This window comes from Marmota marmota, unplaced genomic scaffold (assembly GCF_001458135.2).
Source record: "Marmota marmota marmota unplaced genomic scaffold, marMar, whole genome shotgun sequence".
Lineage (NCBI taxonomy): Eukaryota > Metazoa > Chordata > Mammalia > Rodentia > Sciuridae > Marmota > Marmota marmota.
In genome coordinates, this window is record NW_026000026.1 from 70,732,204 (window position 1) to 70,752,638 (window position 20,435).

Genomic DNA, 20,435 nt, shown 5'->3' on the forward strand with positions numbered 1-20,435 from the left:
GTTAGGTTTTTTTGGTCCATAAAAGCCCTCTGAGGGAGACCAATTGGTCCTGTGTGTCACAGAGTGTGTGTGTGTGTGTGTGTTGGGGGCCGAGTCAGCTTACCGGATGCCCAGTGTGGTCTGGATGAGAGTGGTGATACCCACACATACGAAGATGGTGCCGATGAGCTGGCTGATCATGTTCTGGTCTTGGCCCACACACAGTGCCTCGCACCTGTTAGGTGAGCACTCTAACACTAACTCTAACACAACTCCAACCTCTTTTTTTTAATATTTATTTTTTAATTGTAGGTGGACACAATACCTTTAGTCTATTTATTTTTATGTGGTGCTGAGGATCCAACCCAGGGCCTCGAATGTGCTAGGCGAGCACTCTACTGCTGAGCCACAACTCCAACCCAAGCCTCTTATATTTTATTTTGAAACAGAGTCTAGCTAACTTGCTTAGGGCCTCCCTAAGTTGCTGAAGCTGGCTTTGAAGTTACAATCCTCCTGCCTCAGCATATGCTACCGTGTCTGGTTCCTCTTTATTTTTTATTTTGAGACAGGGTCTCCTTAAGGCTGAAGGCCTTCCTAACCTAACCTCAAACTTGTGATCCTCCTGCCTCAGCCTCCCAAATCTCAGGAAATAGTGGTATGGGCCATTGCGCCCAACTCCGAGTATTAGGAATCTTAATATAGCAACAACAGATAATTAAACTGAGCATGGGGTCTTTGTAAGGACTGGGCCCCATGTGCCCATATCACACAACCCCATAAGCCAGTCCTGTGCCCAACCTATTTCCCTTCTGAGCTTCTAGCCCAACCCAGCCAAAAGTCTAGGGACTGCCAGAGAGGAAGCGGGGTGTGCCAGCTTAGAGCCCAAGCTGATGGGGAGTGGGCCTGGGATCCCCATATGCTTCCCTCTGGTCTGCTCCATCCCTAGCCACCCCAGGTTGCACCTACTTGGGGGTTGCTGTGCCCATGGCCAGGCGTGGCCCCAGGGGCCCAGAGGCAGCACCGCTCTCCAGCTGGGCAAAAGCTTCATTTTGTAGCCCTGAGTCTGGTTGTCTGTCTTTCCTTCAGTTTATTCCTTTGTCCACCTTGCTGCTTCTCTTCCTCTTGGCTCCTGCTCCCAGGTTCCTAAAGTTGTCTGACTAGTTTGGAACTTCTGCAACTCCTTAGGACTGGCCTTTCCACCTCCACCCCCTGCAGGCACAGCTCCTTGGACACTCAATTTAACTGATACCACACCTCAAGGCACCTGACTGGCGGGACTATTGTCTATGTCCTGAGGCATAGTAGCCCAGATGGCCCTATACCACTCAGACTCACACAGTCCCTACCAAAACACAGGGTCGTGGACCTCTCAGAGGCAACCACCCACATTCACATTTTATATTTTTGTTGGCTCCACCAGTTCCTTGGGCCCTGGAACCAGTGCCTGGGGGTTCGATCTCTTCTGGGGTAAGGGCCAGGAAAAAAGGGGCCCCAGGCAGAGTCTGGAACAGGTGATGGGATGTGTGGAGTTGGGGCTCCAGAGAGGCTCACAGGGCAACTGGAGTGGTCAGGGCGTGTCTGGGACACCCCATTCCTCTAGAGTGGAGCTTACCCTACCCCCCAAATCTGAATCTTCTTACAGCCCCACCACTACTAGGCCTGGGACTTGGCCTGAACCTCTGTTGTCTAAATCTCAATTTCTGCATCTGTCAATGGGGATTAGAGTGTGTTCTGCCCATCTTCCAGGACATCAGTGGGTCAGAAACATGAGGGAAACTGTAAGTTGTAGTGCTGTTACTGAAAGCTCAGTCCTTGTCCCTGATGCCAATCCAATAATGAGGACATGGCTTTGAGAAAAAGGAAAAAGAAGTTTTATTGCTTTGCTAGCAAAGGAGAAACAAAGAGGACTCCTGTCCCAGAGGTTGTAATTCTGCCCATCAGGGGTTATCAGAGTTGTAATTCACTTGTTAATTTGGGAGATAGTCATTTCTGAGATCTTCCGGTGAATTACTTGTTCCTGTAGTGGGTGTGTACTTGGACAGATAACTCTGCCTAGGATGGACAAGAAAGGTAATCCTGTTTCCCCTGAGATGGGGGAGAGAGAGGTATTAGGGAGGAGCAGGGAGAGAGGAAGAGAAAGAAACATCCTTTTCAGAATCAGTTGCAGCGGCAGAGCATCAAGGGCTACATTCAAAGCATAAAGTGGACCACTGTCCCACTGCTACCTGATCCCAGGTTCCCATATCCAGGTGGGGCCCAAGGCTCCTTTCTGAAGGGTAAGGCCCTTGTCCAGAATTTCTAGAGAGAGCTGTATGAGAGCCAAGAGGCTGACTCAGCTAGTTCTAGGAATCCTGCCCTGGCTCAGGTGTGCACTGTGGCCCAATCACCCCAGCTGCAGCCCATGGAAGACTGCAGAGAGTAAGGGCCACTAGGCAGAGAGCAAGAAGATATATTCTGTTGTCTTTGTTTTTTGTTTATTTGGTACCAGGAATTGAACCCAGGGGTGCTTAATCTCTGAGACACATTCCCAACCCTTTTTATTTTTTGAGACAGGGTCTTAGTAAGTTGCTTAGGGCCTTACTAAAATTGCTGAGGCTGACCTCAATTTTTTTTTTTTTTTTTTAAGAAAGAGTTGGGGAGAGAGAGAGAGAGAGAGAATTTTTTAATATTTATTTTTTAGTTCTCGGCGGACACAACATCTTTGTATGTGGTGCTGAGGATCGAACCCGGGCCGCACGCATGCCAGGCAAGCGCGCTACCGCTTGAGCCACATCCCCAGCCCCTGACCTCAATTTTGAGATCCTCTTGCCTTAGCCTCCAGAGACACTGGGATTACGTAGGTGTGCCACCAAGCCTGACAGGAGACTTGTTCTGGGAGCAGCACAGATTGCATGGCGCAGATGCATAGATGTGGCCACAAGGTGGCCACCTGTGGTTTCCTTGATTTTCTTTCTCTCCTGTTGAAGCTGAGGATCGGGGCTGTCCCTGTTCCTTAGGCCTTTCATAGCTTACTCATATTTCCAGCCAAGCCAGCTCTCACACCTCTAGGGAGTTGTAGTGATGTCTATTTGGTCTTTTCTAGAAGGAACACCAGCAGAAATACCAATGTCTGTCTTCCCAGCCCCCAACACACCTTTTGCAGGCAGGAGTTAAGATCACTGGGTTTTATTTGAGTTCAGAGAAAGACTATGTCCCTCCCAGGCCCTAGTGCCCCAGAGTGTAGGAGGAAAGAGCAGCAGCACCTCCCTGCCCTCTGGCAGCCTGCAGAAAGAACAGGAAAGGTCCAGAGGCGGTCCCAGCTTCTCTTTAAGGGATAGGAGTAGTGATGGACTAGAGCTCTTTCCTTGTGGCTGTCTCCTTGTCCAAACAGGCCCCCTGGGAGCCCCCACACAGCAGTGCCTCCAGAGCTCCTCGGCCTTGTTGGTGGGCTTTGTAGATCTGGTCTTCTCCAAACTCTCCCAGGTAGTGAAAGCATGTTTCAGAGAGCCTACGGGAGCCCAGTAGGAGACTTGGACTCTGCCCAGCCCACAAGGAAGTCGTGGGCAGACCAAGGCTCCCATAGTCCCACCCCATCTCCCACCCCATCATCACCTGACGGGCCAGGGGCCTCCTGTGATCATCACACTGATGCTTGGCTCTGTCCCCTTGCTAAGACCTGGGCCAGTGAGATGTTTCACCTGGTTCACTTCTTGGATACCATAGCTGGTGAGCAGGAAGGGGAAGGATATACCATTGGTGGGCGCCAGACCAGGGAGAAAGACCTGTTTCCATAACAGGCTGGGCACTTGGGCATTTGAGCTGAGAGGGAAAGACCCTGGCTCAAGGTTGCACAGAGACTTTCTGTTGGCCATTTTGTCTCGAACTTGCTCCCAGCTCTATAGCCCAGGGTTCATGGTACCCAGCCCCCTCCCTCAAGCCAGGCCAGAGCCCCCAAGGAATATGGGTGTGGTGGGAGTGGAAGGGGGATCTGCACCCACCAGCCCTGCTCCTGAAGGAGGGAGGCAGGGGCCGAATTGACAACTCACTCCTGCCAGTTCTGGGAGCAACTTCGGTCCAGGATGTCTGTGTATATGGACTCACTCAGCCCCTGTGTCCCCCTGGAGTCTGGATGATGAAGCTTGGCCTCTGCCTTTGCCAGATGTTGCCACATCTAGAACATGGAGAGGCTTGGAGCCAGGGGGTTGGCTGTAGGTCAGTGGTGGGGAGGAGGGGAACACAAGTCTCTGGGGATGATGTGGCAAGGGAGCGGTTCAAGCAGGAAGCACCTGTGAAGCAGGCTTCAGGACTTATCCCCCAGGTCCCCAAAGCTGGGACTGGGCCAATGGAGGCAGCATCCACTCCCCTGAGATGGAAGTTTAGGCCCAGGCACTGTCCCTGCCATTTGGGCACATCTACCCAATAACACATGCCATTTTAAACCATAAGAATGAGGAAAGCAGAAAGAAACACACACACATGTACTCCTAAGCCATGTGTATAAGCATGCGCATGCGTGCGTGTGCACACACACACACACACACACAGAGGCATGTTAGTATGCTCAACGAGGCAAGTGTGCACTGAGACACACATATTTGTACATGTATCCACTCAACATATGTACCCCACATATACATATAAAAGGCACCCTGTGGATTTGGGGAAGGAGTCAGACCTGAGGGTGGGTCTGAAAGGGAGTCTAAGAAAATGAGTAATTCCCTCGCTAAACAGTATCTCAGGATACTGTGGGGGCGTCCCAGATCGTCTGCTTTCTGTTGGGCACGCGGATGAGTAAACTGAGGTTCAGGTGAGGTGGGGGTTGCAATCTTTTGGAAGGCTGGGTCTGGGCTTGATGCCTGGTGGTGGAGGTTGAGGATTAAAGGCCAGTGGTGGAATCTGAGGTAGATAGAGGGGTCTGGGTAGGGACAGGGGGAACTGCTGGAGGGGAAGGACTCACCTGATAGGACACGGCCCTGCAAGCATCACAGCGCAGGTGAGCAGGCATGTGGGCTGAGTACTTCTCCTCCTCATCAAGCTGTGGGGCAGTGGCTGAGAGCCAGGCCTTTTCTCCAAGACCCCTGGGGGCAGCCCAGGTTCCTAACAGCAGCAGTAGTGGCAGTGACAGTCTCATGGCCTCCTGAGTGAGCTCACTGAGCATGCACTGTGGTTGGGGTGCAGATGTACATGCTCATGGGTGCAGTGGAAACTGCTTCTGTCCCAGACCAATGGGGAACTGACACCTCACCCCTCCCCCAGGGCCCTAGAGATGCCACGTGTGCTCTTCCTCCAGCAGGACCCTGGCAACTCAGCTCCATTTCATAGTCAGGGAAAAATGAGGCAAATAGAGGGGCTGCGTCTGTGCAAGGACACGTAGGGGTTGGCTGCAACCTCACGCTGGGATCTGGTCAAGTGGCAGGCACTTGCATGAGGAAGTAGTTGATTACTGTCATCTTTATTCTTTAACATGAAAGCTCATAGAGAAGTGACAAATCCTCCAGCTAGAGAGGCCATGTTGAGATTGGAATCCAAGCCTGATTGACTCCCAAAGTCCACTGGCCCCTCAGCCACTGAGATGAATGTGGCCATAAGGGTGGTTGCCAACTTAGGTTTCCCTTCCTGGGAGGCAAGTTCATCCAGGCAGGGAGGTCAGAGTATGTAAAGGCATATGTCCTTCCATAACCCTGGGTTCCCCTCAACCTAGGGCACACCTAGGCACGAAAGGACATTGTGGAAGGTCTTAAGAGGCCCAAGCAGGAAATTAGGCACCTTACACCAATCATCATTTCAGCCACCATGGCTCATGGTCAGCTATTTATTGCACAACAGGATGAGGCAAGGTGCCCAGAGGTGGGCTGGGACCCAAGGTTTTCCATACCATCAGGACCCATGTCCTTGGCCAAGAGCTGTCCAGGTTATTCTGACTCAAAGTTCACTTAGTCTGCTTCCAGTCCAGGGCAAGAGACGGGAACACAAGGAACATGGGCCCCAAGGTCGGTAACAAGGAAGGCATTGATTCCCGTCTCTGACACTGTTTCTAATGGGAACTGTTTTTCCCAAACACATCACTTCACACCCCAGTCATTTCAGGCTCGGAACCACACACAGACCCCCAGGCATACACACACACCCCCCCCTCCAGCTCCTTCAGCCTCCTCAGAGGCTCTTAGAATCTCTCAGAAGCTCCTAGAATCTCAGGACAGTTGGAGCACAGGTTCTGGGTCCTGTCCTTTCCTGTGCTATGACCATCCCGCTCCTCTCTGGGCACTGTTATCACATGTGTGATAAAAACTGAGAATTTTGTCCTCTCCAGTCTACTTCACACAGGGCCCACCCCTCCTACTGCCAGCCCAAACCCACCTTCCAGCCACTCAGAGGGGTCAAAGTCTCCCCTGGAAGCCAACAGCCCAATTTCCTCCTCTTGTAAGTTTTTTATTTTTATTTTTTCTGTGTTGGGGATGGAACCTAGGGGCACTTAACCTTTAGCACTCACCTACATCCCCAGCCCTTTTAAAAAAATTTATTTATTTATTTTTGTGGTGCTGGGGATTGAACCCAAGACCTCATGCATGTGAGGCAAGCACTCTACCAACTGAGCTATATCCCCAGCCCCCAAATTTATTTATTTTGAGACAGTGTCTCACTAATTTGCTGAGGCTGGTCTTGAACTTTTGCATCCAGCTTTGTAAATCCTTGGTGATTTATTTTACCTGTTCTTACCTGAGTGGAAATGGCTGATGCCTGCACTCCTAAGATGAGCCAGCTCAGCTCCCAGGGCTCTGAGAACCAGAGACTGGAGTTGAGGGAAGGAAGGAAAAGCTAGGCTTCCCAATGAGGGCCACAGCCACCTGGACCTACCTCACTCTAGCCTTTTCACCCCCAATTCTAGGCTGACTCCCCATACTCCCCCCCCACACATTGCTTGCTCACTCCACCTCCACCTGCTGCCTGCACAGCTCCCTTTCTTAGTTCCAACTTGGCCTGGGGCTGCGCTAGCCACTTTCCCCTACGGCCTCCCAGACCAAAGCTCAGCTACTTTTCCAAAAAACAGACTTGATGACTAGAGTCCTTCCTCTTCATATGAACAGTGCTCACTGGCCTGCTCCACATCAACTAGGCCCATTTTCAGGAGAGGACAGACAGCTCACCACCTCTGGAGACCACCCTGTTCCTGCACATCTCATTCCCACTGCCCTTTGGGAACACCCCCTCAGGCTGGTTTCCTCCCATTCCTTGCCAACATAAACACATACACAAACACGCCACACTCTGGGAATGCGGTGGGAAAGGGATATACATTTTTGTTGGGGTAGGAAGAAGCCAGCTACCTCCTGAACTCCAGCTCCATCAACCGGGGGTCTCACATACCTTCTTTGAAAATGACTTCTGGCCTGAAGACTGGCTGGAACAGACCAAAAAAGGTGATGGAAGGAAAGGTCAGGGAATTGGAAGCCAGAAACTCTAGACCATTTAGGGGGCCTCAACTCCATGTGGATCAGGCCCTAAGGCCTCACAACGGGAACACAGAGCCCTTGCTAGGCTGGGTGGGATGATCCGAGCGGGCAGGTGGGGCACAGAGGAGCAGAGATGGAGCGGGACTGGGAGTCCCGCTCATGGGGAGGTAGTACATCCCGTCCAGGGGTCCTGCCTCAGAGGCCCAGGGCAGCTGGGAGCTGCTGAGGGCAGGCAGGCCCGAGGATGGCGGGAGTGAGAGGCCAGGAATAGACCCATAGGCAGGCGGGTAGAGGCCAGGCCCCAGGGATAGCGGGGTGTAGATGTGGCTGGGCTGCCTGGGGGATGAGTGCGGTAGCAGCACCTCCACATACTGCCCGCTCTCGGGGTCGAAGAGCAGCCGCAGCCTCGGCTGCCGCGGCGCCTCCACAAAGTAGTAGCGGCCGGTCTCTGGGTCCACTAGGACCTTCCCCGGGTGCGTGGCTCCCAGAGGCCTGAGCATTGCCTGGGAGAGGCCTTGAGGGGACCGGTCCGTGGGAGGTGCAGAAGCAGCGCGGGGCTGGGGCCGAGCTGTCATGCTGGCCAACGCCTGGGACTCCCGCAGAGCGGGGTAAGCTGCGGATTCGGGGGTCGCAGCAGGGGCCTCTAGTTTGGGTGCAATCCCAGGGCTCGAGTTAGGGCATGCCTGAGGGGAGCCGGGGCAGGATAGTCGCGTCACTGAGGGTCCTAAAGAGGACCGCTGGGGTGAGCTGCGAGCGCCGCCTAGGGGGCTGGTCCGACCCTCGCCGTCGGGAACCAGGCGCTGTGTTTTGGCGTCCGGATTCTCTCCGCCCGGACTGTGGACTAGGACTCTCGAGATCCTCTCTGGCCGCCCGCCTAAGGCCAAAGCACCAGGCAAGCGGATTTCAGTGCGCGCGAAGGGTTTGGCTGTGCTGTTCTCTGCCCTCCGCCGCAAGACCCCGTTGGGCTGCGAGGCGTCCCGTGGGACTGTGTCGTGGGATGGCTCAGGGGACTCGTAGGGGTGCTGCACGACCGGCAGAAAATCCTTGAGAAAAACGGAAGTGTAGTGAGCTGGTGCGGGGGACCCCAGCACCTGATGCTCTGGCGTCTTTGATGCATCGCCCTCCTCCCCGCTAGAATCCGAAGGAGGCCCAGGTAGCCCTGAGCTTGGGCTTCCGGATGGGAAGCTTGGAGCGTACGTGGTCTTAACTATCTTGCGCACATCTCGCGGCCGCGGAACAGCCACGCGTGAGCGTCCAGAGGCCACTTCAGAGTACAAAGCTTCTGGGCGCACATCAGCGTCTAGGGTCCTCACGACGTGACTGCTCAGGGGCGGCTCAGGGGCCTCTGTCTTTGGCGATGGCTCGGTGCTTCTGAGGACAAGATTCGGACTCTCTCGCGTGGGGGTGCTCTGCACCTCCGTAAGTTCTGGAGTCCCGGGTGCGGCTGGTGTAGGCGGTGCCAACTCCTCAGCTACACCATTCATAGCTTCCCGCGTAAACGCTGTCGACGAGCCCTGGACCATGGGACCCCCTGTCCCTTGGGGCGATGGGCTCCGCGTTCCAACAGCACGATCTTCCGCCTCCCAAGGGAACAAGGCCAACGAAGACCGGCTTGTACCCGGCCCTACAGCCTCTCCTACTGCTGGTTGCGGAGCGTCCCACAGGGAAGGAACTTCGGGGGGTGAGCTCCTTACTCCAGGAGCACCCTGATTCCAGTGGGAAAGAGTTGGAGGGGAAGGGGTCCTCCTGCTGGAAGTTTCCTCCACAGAGGGATTCTGATTTTCCCAAGCAGACGATGCTTCAGGGAAAGACGGGCTACTCACCCTCCGTTCAGTCTGATCCCGTGGGGACGGGCAGTGAGGACCCCGCTCGGCCCCATTTGGAGCCTGCCACAATGGAGAAGGGCTCCTTGGCCTCACAGACCTACTCGGAATTTCCGAGGGGTCCCTAGACTTAAAAGGTGGACTATGTGCCCTAAGAAAGGTTCGATTCGGAGTCTCTCGTGGGAACCGAGTCTTGGGTTCCTGGTTTCGTGCCTCCTGGATCTTTTCCTCCGATTGCAGGAAGATACTGGAACTAACAGGACCCAAAGGCTCGGTGCCGGGCATGGGCTTGTCGCGCCGAATCGCGCGCTCGCGTAGGCTGGGCCAAGGCCGCGGGGCTCTCGCCCGGACCAGATTATCTTGATCTCGAAGTAGCCGAGACTTAGCCTCTTCCAGGACCACGTGGGTGCTGCCGGACGTTTCCCGAGTCTCAGGTTCTGGCCGCTCAGTGGGCCGAAAGGTGGTGCTGCTTGGCTCCGGGGCAGTGGGACCCATTTTTCTGGCCAATGCTGTCTGCACTAGGTCTGCAGCGGCCTGCAGGCGTCCCATTGACTCGTCTAGGGAGCCAGTGCGCAGGAACAGTGGGGGGCGCGGCGCGCCAGCCGTTCTCGAGGGACTTGGGGGCCGGGGGCGAAGCTCGATCTGACGCTTCGGCACGGTCCTGGGCCTGCTTGGAGCGGTGTGCTCCTCCTCCAGCGCCACCTCCACACACTCGAACTGCGCTGAGGCCACAGGACTTGGCCCACCGGGCCGCAGCTCCAGATAGGTGGCCCAGCGGGAGCCACCGTCGGGGGACTGGGGCTGCAGTTGCATAGGGGAGGATGACGCTGGCTCCGGCAGCGACGGTTTGCTTAAAGCCGGCGCCATGAGCTCTTGCACCTCGCAGTCCTCGGCATCTGAGCTGCTGAACAGAGGCCTGGCGCTGAAGATGACTTCCATCTCCCCCGACGGCAGCATGCGCAGCTGGGGCTGGGGTGGTGGCGGGCGGAAGCCCGGACCTCGAGGGAAACCCGAGCCGCACCAGATCTGCTGGCTGCTATTCTGGGAGCTGACAGACAGGCGAGGCTGCGTATCCACCCCCCGCCTAGGTACCACGCAGGGCCAATTCTCCTGGCCTTCAGCGTCCGGCCCAAAGTCCGGGGGCTCTGGAGAATCCGGAGCTGTGTGGTAGGAGCCAGATGAACCTGAGGAATCCTGGCGACGCGCGGGGGCCGAGGGCATCCACCTCGGGAGCCCAGGCAGCTCTTGCGGGACGAGTGCGGTCAGCATGGTGGGCCGGACACCGCGCACTACCTCTCTCGCAGTGCCTCTGCTGGTGGCGCCGGTACTGTCCCCGCCCCGCCGGAGGATGCGACGGGGTCAAAGCGCCTTAAAGCGGCCGCGTCCACTCGCAAGTCAGCGGCGTTGGCAGCAGGAGAGAAGTGAGCCTCAAGCCCCCAAGGCAAACCTCCCCCTTTCTCCAAGACTCCGGGGTAGGACTCCAAGGTTTGGACTGACAGGTGAGAGGAAGGCAGGCCCACCTTTGGCGCAGGCAGCTAAATCGAACTTCACCTAATACAAGTGAGGGAACCTGGGCTACTCAAGTAGGGGCTAGCCTGAGGTCAAGCCTGTGGTGTGCAGCGCGTGTGCTATTCAAGTTGAACAGGAAATCAGACCATCAGGCCAGAGAACTCAGGTCTTGCTATTGCCACCTCCCCGCAGTCCCAAGCTTCTAGATTTTGCAAGGCAAGACCCCTCCCCCACCCTCTCATGGCTTGCCCTGTCAGAGTTCATGAATTTCCTCCACCACACTCATCCTGCCCCAACAACCTTCCATAGTGTGGAGCATCATGAGAGGCCTCCCCCAGCTCCAACAAAAGTTGTGCTGGGGCCTCAAGATGGTTCTGATCACCGCAAGACAGACTGCCCTTAGTGAGGCTTTGGAAGGGGCTGAAGTGGACGGCTTTACTTTTTATAAACTGCCTTAGTGCCCAGAAGATGCCCTGGATATGCCCTTGGGAAACTCGTGTGGTCCCCTCTAAAGCCCCCAGGCAAAAAAAAGCCCTGTGTGCCCTCACAGGCCCTCATTCCAACCCCCACAACCTTTGGTCCTGCCCTAGGGGCAGGCATTGGTGGGGGAGCTGCCACCACCTGTCATTGTCTTATGACAATGGGCACCATTTGCCCTTTAATTCTGGCTTCAAGGTCTTGCTATGACTCAGGCCCCAGCTGGCCCTGGATCAAGAACTCTGGCCTGTATATTCACCCTCACATTGACCCAGAAGAGGCTATACTTGACAAATCTGACTCAGCCTCATGGGTGCCCTGCCTGGGTATCCCCTTGTTCACCAAGAGCACACTCAGTGATGGCTTCTGAAAGGATATATCCTGTCCTTTGCATTGAGCCCTACCTGTGCAACTTGGGCAAGTGGCTGCTCCTTCCCAGATGATTTCTCACATTAAAAAAAGAAACAGGTCAGTGATACAGCACTTGCCTAGCATGTGTGAGGCCCTGCGCTCAATCCCCAGTATTTAAAATGAAAAAGATACAGTATTGTGGTTTTCCCGCATCCATTTGTGAAGACTGATGAGCTTTTGTTTGGGGGAGGTAGAAGAGGATACAACTGTGATTCACAGGTATAATATTCTTGTTAGGCGATAGCAACTGGTTTCTCAGATCTGTTGGGGGTCCTGGAACCTGCTGTCTTTGAAGTCTCTGGTCAGGGCTTCTCATGCACAAACAGAGATATATTTAAGGAGTACTGAGAGTGGGGTGAGATGTTGCTGAGATGTTGATATATATATATATATATATATATATATATATATATATATATATGGAAGGATTAAATACCAAAAGTAAGGGATGGTGCCAACTAGCAAAGACCCAGCTCCCCTCTTAGCTATAACCCTGACTCCCTTGGACCCCACCCCCACCCTGCTTTCAGGAGTTGGAGGATTGAGGAACATCCCCTCACAAGCCCAGAAGTAGCCTGGCAGGTGGTGGTTCAATGCATGTCCCCCAAGCAATTCCTGTTGACTACAGGTCATCAAGGACCAGGAGACAGACGGACAGAAGTGACTGTTGCCTCTTCCCTTGCCCCTTTCTTGGAGGTCAGACCTGGGGTGACTGGACCCACCAGAATGGGAAGGGAAGGGTTGAGGATCCCCCAGAGCAGACAAGGCAGAGGTTGGGCAAAGAACAGGTAGGTGACCACCATTTTATTTTTCCCTGAGACGTTGGTGCCTTCGGGCCTGACGCATTCCTGAAGTTTTCTTATGCTTCTGGTCCAGCACCTGGGCCATGTAGTTCTCCTGCTGCTTCTGGATCCGGAAGTCAGACATGTGATTCCTGCAACGGAGCCAGCTGGCTGGTCGTGGGCTGCAGACAGCCCAGGGTAGGGGCCAGAGGTCAGGCTCCCCACTTCCATCAACAACCCCCAGCCTGGCCCAGGCCCCTCACCTGAATATCTGTTTCTGCTGGCAGATTACTTGCTGCAACTCCTTAATCTCATTTTCTTTGCCATTAAGTATATCTTCTTGCTTTATAATGTGAGACTCAATTTCTGTGGGGGAGAGAGGCAGGGAGGAGGAGTGGTTCCCATCCCAAGAGCCCCTTCATGAGCTAAGTCCCTCATGAGACTTTTAGAACTTGGTTCCCCCCACCCAGGACCTCTCTGGGAACAACTGCTAATACCTTAGTAGGAATGAGTTTATTATGGAGTTTTGGGAAGAAGGACAATGTCTGATGAGTGTGTTAGTGTCTTCACAACTCTATTCTGGACCTCACCAGGCTGAGGCAGATGAAGGCCCTTGGAGAAATGATCCTAAAGGCAGGAGGATGAATGACTCCTGTCCTCATTCCTGCAGATATTTACAGATGTCACCTCCTTGGTGAGACCCTCCCTAAGACTAAAAATTATAATCATTTCTAATACTACCTATCCCCGTTTCCCGCTGCATTTTCCTCCTTAAGCATCTATCACACCATAAATTTCATTCTTTCTCTCTCTAGTATATAAGGTCCACAAGGACAGGGATTTTTAAGTTATTCACTGCTTTATCCTTAAGGCTCACAACAGTTAACAGCATGTAGTGGGTACATACTAAGTATATTTATGAAATGAATGAACAGGACATCCCCTGGGGGGCTAGGACTTAGAAACCTCATCTTGATCAGCCATTTCCATCCAACTGACTCACTAAGGATTAGAGAAGCCGCTTAGTAGGGGTCCTATCCCTAGTACCCCCCCCCAAAAAAAAAGTCTTCCCCAACTTCCCAAGTAGGGTACCCACCAAGAGGGCTGACTAGATGCCCAGCACTGTGCTGGGGCTTCAGGGGTAATGGGAGAAGGTGGAATCCCTACCGGCATGAGACAGATCCTGAAAGGAACGTTAAGACCCAGAAGCTGAGGGCTGGTATACAGCTCAGTGGTGGAGCACTTGCCTTGCATGCATGAGGCCTTGGCTTATACCCCCAGCACCGCAGGAGGAAAAAAAAGGGGGGTCAGAAACTGATTAGAGAACAGGACAAGGCTACATTCCAATAATGCTCATATTGATGAGGCAATGTTACCATTTGGGCCAGTTATCTCCCTTTTCAGATGTGTTTCTTCCATAAATTGGGGACAGAGATAGTTTCTTTTCTATAGTGGGGTGGAGAAGACTCCAAAAATTTGTGTTTTGGGTCAAAATCCAAGGAGCTACAGGGACCTGGGGGTGCTTTATTCATGTAATTGCCCTTCATGGAGCCCTGGGAAATTTGGATTTACACAGGAAAAAAATCCCACTGCTTTTAGATGTCAGACAGAATTAACTAGCACCCAGCTCTGACAATACAGAAATGCTGACACATGTAGGTTTTCAGGAGAGAAGATCTGGTACCAAGTGAAGGTACAGCATGGAAAGGAGGAAAAGAGACAGGCGGAGGGAGAGAATGAAAATGAGCTCACTGGGTGACGGGACCAGGACTACCGAATCTCCCTCCCAAGGTCAACCAGCTCCAGATTAATTGCTTATTAAGTTCTTTTGGGAACAAAGATTAAAAATTTGTGTGACTCTTAAAATAAAAATCTGTAGTATCCAAATGAGAATGGTTAGAAAATCCCTTTGATAAGAATAAAGAGCTATGTTAAGTGTAAAAATCAAACTGAAACTTCACTTGGGGAAGTGGTGGGGATGGGAGTGGGTCAGGGTAAGATTCACATCAGATTGAGTCAGGCAAGGTGTTATTTTTACCCACATTCTGGGGGCAGGCAGCCAGGCCCTGTCCCTATGATACATGAGTAAATACTGAGTTAATCCATGGCCTGGGATGATCTTAGTTGGAAGGAAATGCCTCAGAGGAAAGATGTCTCTGGAAGTAGTGGGGGAGAACCCCAGGTTCCTTTGGAGGAAGAAGGGGAGATGCCCAGAGTGAGAGAAAAGTACGAGGGGAACTTTAACCTCGGTATAAAGGCAGAGACTACTTGTTGGGGCCAGGAGGGTGCCAATGCTCAAACATCACTGAGGCCTTTCAGCCTGCTTGACTAGATCAAAATGGCAGCCTTCTGGCATTTCCCAGTAAGAATTCTCACCAGTAGGGACAGAGGTTAGAGCCGTGTGTGTGAGGGGACACCATGACCCTCTTTGGGGCTCGGACTGATTTCTGGCCTATTTGAGATCTCCCTACAGATGTTGCATATGGAATTTGTATCCATTTCTTAAGCTAGGTAAGGGTAGCTCAGCATTCCAGGAAAAAAAGGTTCCTGAGGACACTGGGTGGCTGACTTTGAAAGTCCCCTCAACTCGCATCAGCTGAGCCAGCAAGTGGCTGTAAGTATGTATGTAGAGCAGAGTTGAAAATGGTGGCCCAGACATATTGTCATTTTAAAAATCTTTAAATTATTTGCAAATACTAAAAAAATCAGAAAAGCTTTCATTAAAACTTGGTTTCAGGGCTGGAGTTGTGGGTCAGTGGTAGAGCACTTGCTTAGCATGTGTAAAGCACTGCATAGAAATAAATGAATAAAATAAAGGTCCATAAGCAACTAAAAAACAAACAAACAAACAAACAAACAAAAAAAAAAAAAACCCTTGGTTTCAGCCAAGTGTGGTGCACAGGCCTGTAATCCCAGCTACTCAGTGAGACCTAGTCTCAAAATAAAAAATATAAAGGGCTTGGTGTGTGGCTCCATGGTTAAGCACACCTGGGTTAAAAAAAAAAAAACAAAAAAAACCTTGGTACCAAAAAAAAACCCTACAAAACTTGGTTTCAGCTGGGCATGGCAGCGCAAGCCTATTAATCCCAGTGACTTGGGAGGCTGAGGCAGGAGGATCACAAGTTCAAAGCCAGCCTCAGCAACTTAGCAAGGCCCTAAGTAATTCAGTGAGATGCTGTCTCAAAATTAAAAAAAATATATATAGATAAAAGGCTGGGGATGTGGCTTAGTGGCAAAGCACCCCTGGGTTCAATCCCTGGTACCAATAAAACAAAACTTGGTTTCTAGCTTTTTGTTGTTTTTGTTCTTGGTACTAAGGCTTGAATCCAGGGGCACTTTATCATTGGGTTACATCCCAGCCCTTTTTTTATTTTAAGAAAGGGTCTTGAGGCTGGAGTTGTGGCTCAGTGGTAGAGCACTTGCCTGGCATGTGTGAGGCCCTGGGTTTGCTCCTCAGCTCTCCATGTCACGACAATCCTATTTCTCTCTATTGAGTGTCTGACTCTGAGACTATCAGTCAGCTCTTCAATAGGACTGTTCTTGCCCTGTTGTTCTTGTAGAAGGGTTATGAGTAAAGTACACTATTTCTAAAACTTACCAAAGTGGGAAAACAAAAGGTGGACTAAGAAGGTTGTATGTTTCAAGAAAAGTGGGAGCGAGCCCATTCTTTTATGGCCAAGAAGAATATTGTACACCAACTGCTTCCCTCATTTCCGTGGCCTGCCTGGTACCTGAAGGCCTTTTCGAAGGTATGGCCCGCCTGGGCATGCCTGTATCCTCATCCGGGAACAGAAGTTGGGGTGCAACCCTGTTTTTGACACAGGTGCTGGGCTGTTAGGAAAGAGCCCGTGTATGATAGCGTGGTGGGGAGTACGAACCTCCCGCCTACCATTGCACTTGGTGATGAGCTGGTCCTTCTTGCTGGACTCCTGCAAGACTCTACTCTTGACATTGGAGAGCCTTTGTAGGGAGGATAAGACAAGATGGTGAGCAGGACAGCAGGCAATGGGACCCCCACCCTCCAGAGCCCATCCTGAGGCCCACTCACGCTTTTTCAAAGGCCAGCTTCTCTTTCTCCAGCTGCTTGGACAATACTTCCACCTCACCAAGGGCAAACTGCAATTTCTCCTCTTCCTTGGCCAGGAGGACCTTGGTCTTAGCATGGGCAGCTTTCTCTTCCTGCAGGAGCAGCAGCAGTCACCTTAATACCTCAAGCCACTTTGGGTCTCCTAGGCTCCATTAAGCAGCTCCCATTCTCAGATGGGCACACAGAAGTAAGGGTATAGAAAGATTCTTGCCTTAATATGGGGGATGGAGGCTCTCAAAAGCCAATACTCTGCCCAACCACAGGGATCTTGGGAAATGGAGATTAGGAGCCTGCAGAGGGATTACTCACCACCAGCTTCTTCTCCACTGCCTGGAACTCTTCTTTACTGACAAAATTTTCGTCCTGGAGAATCATCTGCAACAGAGCCTGGCTCAGGGAGGGGTACACAGAGTATCCTCTAGGACCAGGACAAAGGATGGATAATGGGATGATGCCCAGGGCACCTAGGATGAGGCAGGTCCTTGGAAGGGATAATCAATTCCACACATTCACTGAATTCCATCTATAAGTCCTGCCCTCTGGGCTGGAGTTGTGGCTCAGTGGTAGAGCACTTGCCCAGCACGTGTGAGGCACTAGGTTCTATTCTCAGCACCCATATAAATAAATGAATAAAATAAAGGTCCATCAACATCTAAAAAAAAAAAAAAAGTCCTGCCCTCAAGGAGGGACATTCCACAGATGTGTTTAATGCCAGTGATGGGAAAGCACAAGGGGGTGTGGTGCCCATAGGGGCTTCTGATCCAGCTTGGGGAAGGGTTAGATTTGCTTTTGAAGAGGTGACATGAGTTCTGAGATCTGATTGCTAAATAAGATAGAAGAGACATAGAGAAAAGTGTTCCAGATGGTTGGAACACACAAGCCAAGGCCAGCTGCCAAGAAAAAGATATGGGTACCTTCAGGGAATGGAAGGTAATTCAGTACCTAGAGCTGCATACATTTTGTTGAAATAGGGTATTAGGGTAGCCAAGGGAGCATGTGTCTCGCTTCTTCCTCCCACATCCAACTTCCCAGAAGGAAAGAAGTTGTCTAAGAATCATTAGAGTGAGAAACAGATGTGAATCCAGTTTTATTTCTGAGATGGAGATACATCTGAACATTCTTACCAAGATAGAAAAACAAAACCAGAAAAACTATGAACTCCAGCTGTCTAGCATTGGAAGTAATCTGTGGCTCCAATTAGCATCTATGCATCTATTAGCTGGAATTTGAGAAGGCAAAAGCAAAGGGACATATAGGCTGGGCTGGAGGTTCTTGAGTTAACGTGATCAAGGGCCAAATCTGTGCTTACTGCACTCATTATGGCAATGTACTTGACACATAATAGAAGAGATGATACAGTGTTTTCTGCGTGCAAGTGAGGGCACTGGGAAATCAGTGAAGTCGTCTCCACGAAAAATAGAGAAACTGAAGCTCAGTGACTATTACTATGCCCTGCAGCAATAACGCAGAACTCAATTTAAATTTAAATTCCTTGGTAAATATTCTGGAAGGTCCCACGCCCTTTTGGCTCCACCCCTTCCAGCCAAGTCCCATTCGGTCTCTGCCTTCCCAAAGACGCCTTTAGTAGCGTCCTAGCCACGCCCCTTGCATCGAAACAGGGTCTGGCCCCGCCCCCGCCAGTGAGGCGTCCAGTCCAGCCTCTACCAGAGTTCTTCCGCTGCGTACCACATTCCTCAGCTGGTGGATTAGTTCCTCCTGAGATTCAATCACGTCCCGCAGTTGATCGAAGGCGAGACACACAGATCCTGACCCCCCCTGCGACCACCCGAGGGGCGTCGCCATCTTTCGCCCCCGCCAGCTCGTTGGAAATGGCTGCCGCCAGGCGCCTTACTACGGCGCCCACCAATGAGAATGCGACGCCACAGAGCACCCTGGCAACAGGGGGTGGGGATTTCCTCTGTTAGCAGGGGTGGGTCCCGCCTCTTAAAGGAGCCGCATGGGATAGGGGAATCCTATCAACTCTCGCTCTCTCTCTTTTTTTTTTAAAGAATATTTTTAGTTTAATGTTTTAAAGAACATAGTTTTTAGAATATTTTAAATTCCTTTATTTAATGTTTATTTTTATGTGGTGATGAGGATTGAACCCAGTGCCTCACACATGCTAGGCAAGCTCTCTACCACTAAGCTACAAACCTGGCCCCCCAACAATTCTTGAGAATTTAAGTTTACAGGAAATTTGCTTATCTAGTGTATATATGTGTATATGTATATGTACACATATATACACTAGATATACATATGTATACATATATACACTAGATAAGAAAATTATACATATATAATTATCATTATTTACAAATACCTTTATTTTGTTTATTTATTTTTATGTGGTGCTGAGGATTGAACCCAGTGCTTCAACCAATAAGCCACAACCCCAGCCCCTCTATTATATCTTCTACTTCTCAATCAGTCCTGAGGACAGGCAGGCCCTACTTCCTTTAAGTGTCAATGAGTGGGCAGCACTCAAACACCAACCCTGAGCCTTCTTCCAGGTCCTATTATACTACAAAAAGGGGGAAGCAACAGTCAGTTTAGGCACCCTTGTGTGTTTTGCTTCACAGATTTCTTTTCCCTACCCTAATCTCCAAATTTCCCCTGTAGTATGAGCCTCCTGGAGCACACATAGTACTTAGGAGGGCTAAACCTATGCAATGAAGATAGGGGAAAAATAAATAAATAAATGAGAAGACTTCACCCAGGATGAATCCTCATACTGATATCAGGCGCTCTCTCTCTCTCTCTCTCTGTGTGTGTGTGATTGAATTCAGGACTTTGCACACATTAGGTAAGTATCAGTGTGATACTCATAATTTTGTGAAGTAGGTTATACTTTCCCCATTTTATAAATGAAATGGCAGCTCTGTGAGAATGAGTCCTGTAATGAGTCCTACCACTGAGCTACATTTCTAGCCTGATATAAGGCTCTGGACAGCCACACTAGAGCCATGTGCAACCATGACCAGGAAGCCCTAAAGAGCCAGAAGAGATTAAGAAGGCTGAAGTGGGGCTTGAAGGAAAAATACTCTAAAATAGAAAATGGAGGCAGGGAAGAACAAAGTGATCACATATTTTCCAAATCCCCACCAAAGGCTTTTTTTCTGTTTCTTTTTATCCCCCATCCCCAGCCCCAATAAGATGAGACTTGGGAAGACTCAGAGTTGATATAATTAAGTGTTCATTATTTTATGGCATCATTGTCCCTGCCCCCTCGCCCCAATACTAGGAATCGAACTCAGGGCTTCAGGCACGCTATTGAAGCAGTCTACTACTGAGTTACATCCTCAGTCATCTTTTATGTTCTGAATATTATTTCACGATGTCCCTGGAGAAGAGGTTTCTCCCAAAAGTCTAAGGAGTTCTTAGAGGGAATGCAGCTCAGAAACAGTGGGGTTCTTGGTATATGTGATGGGAAAAAAAAATTTAGCATGTGTCAGTCAAAGGCAGAGACAGAGCTTTATTTAGGAAAATAGATATAAATTGAAGAGAGAATGAGGACCATCAAAAGAGAGAAGCTGCCTTTAGAGGGTACACCAAGGAACACACATTTCAAGAGAGAATGCTGCAGGGCGTGGTGGCACATGCCTGTAATCTCAGTGGCTTGGGAAGCTGAGGCAGGAGGATCGTGAGTTCAAAGCCAGCCTCAGCAAAAGCGAGGCACGAAGCAACTCAGTGAGACCCTGTCTCTAAATAAAATACAAAATAGGGCTGGGGATTTGGCTCAGTGGTTGAGTGCCCCTGAGTTTAATACCCAGTACAGAGAGAGAGAGAGAGAGAGAGAGAGAGAGAGAGAGAGAGAGAGAATATATTCTGGCCAAATCCAGGGAGAGTCTTATTTTGGAGGTTCCCAGCTCTTCTTTTAAAGGAAACTTTATGAGGGGTGGGAAGGTGTATGTAGGAGTGATATCAGTCAGTGATC

General features: G+C 51.0%; 4 protein-coding genes across 9 annotated transcripts in view; all 4 read right to left on the bottom strand.

The window, feature by feature from the left end:
- The window catches only part of Slc23a1 (solute carrier family 23 member 1), a 32,037-nt gene extending 30,995 nt beyond the window's left edge, over positions 1-1,042 (bottom strand). For 4 of the 5 annotated variants that reach the window (XM_015484716.2, XM_048811635.1, XM_015484710.2 and 1 more), the window contains exon 1: positions 946-1,042. In XM_015484716.2, coding sequence (XP_015340202.2) covers positions 946-1,027 — 82 coding nt within the window. In that variant the 5' untranslated portion in view covers positions 1,028-1,042. Of the gene's footprint in view, positions 1-103; positions 206-945 lie in introns of those variants that run through there. The other variant, XM_015484734.2, reaches the window with a different exon arrangement.
- A 2,086-nt stretch (positions 1,043-3,128) lies between these two features.
- On the bottom strand, positions 3,129-5,153 carry Mzb1 (marginal zone B and B1 cell specific protein). Its single transcript, XM_015484753.2, has 4 exons — positions 4,916-5,153; positions 4,005-4,129; positions 3,571-3,681; positions 3,129-3,466 (listed from the first exon to the last, which is right to left on the bottom strand). Exons 1-4 carry the CDS (start codon positions 5,114-5,116, stop codon positions 3,310-3,312), a joined length of 594 nt encoding a protein of 197 aa, XP_015340239.1. The 5' UTR covers positions 5,117-5,153; the 3' UTR covers positions 3,129-3,309.
- A 583-nt stretch (positions 5,154-5,736) lies between these two features.
- Prob1 (proline rich basic protein 1) lies at positions 5,737-12,001 on the bottom strand. The gene has a single exon (XM_015484763.2). It carries the CDS (start codon positions 10,499-10,501, stop codon positions 7,466-7,468), a length of 3,036 nt encoding a protein of 1,011 aa, XP_015340249.1. The 5' UTR covers positions 10,502-12,001; the 3' UTR covers positions 5,737-7,465.
- Positions 12,002-12,402: 401 nt separating this feature from the next.
- Positions 12,403-18,363, bottom strand: Spata24 (spermatogenesis associated 24). Of its 2 annotated transcripts, none has more exons than XM_015484772.2 (6): positions 18,185-18,363; positions 16,808-16,873; positions 16,460-16,590; positions 16,301-16,371; positions 12,675-12,777; positions 12,403-12,593 (listed from the first exon to the last, which is right to left on the bottom strand). In XM_015484772.2, exons 1-6 carry the CDS (start codon positions 18,299-18,301, stop codon positions 12,434-12,436), a joined length of 648 nt encoding a protein of 215 aa, XP_015340258.1. In that variant the 5' UTR covers positions 18,302-18,363; the 3' UTR covers positions 12,403-12,433. The 2 variants fall into 2 exon arrangements, with proteins under 2 accessions (XP_015340258.1, XP_015340264.1); XM_015484778.1 differs by having other exon boundaries at positions 12,403-12,563; positions 18,185-18,360.
- Between the last annotated feature and the right edge of the window lie 2,072 nt (positions 18,364-20,435).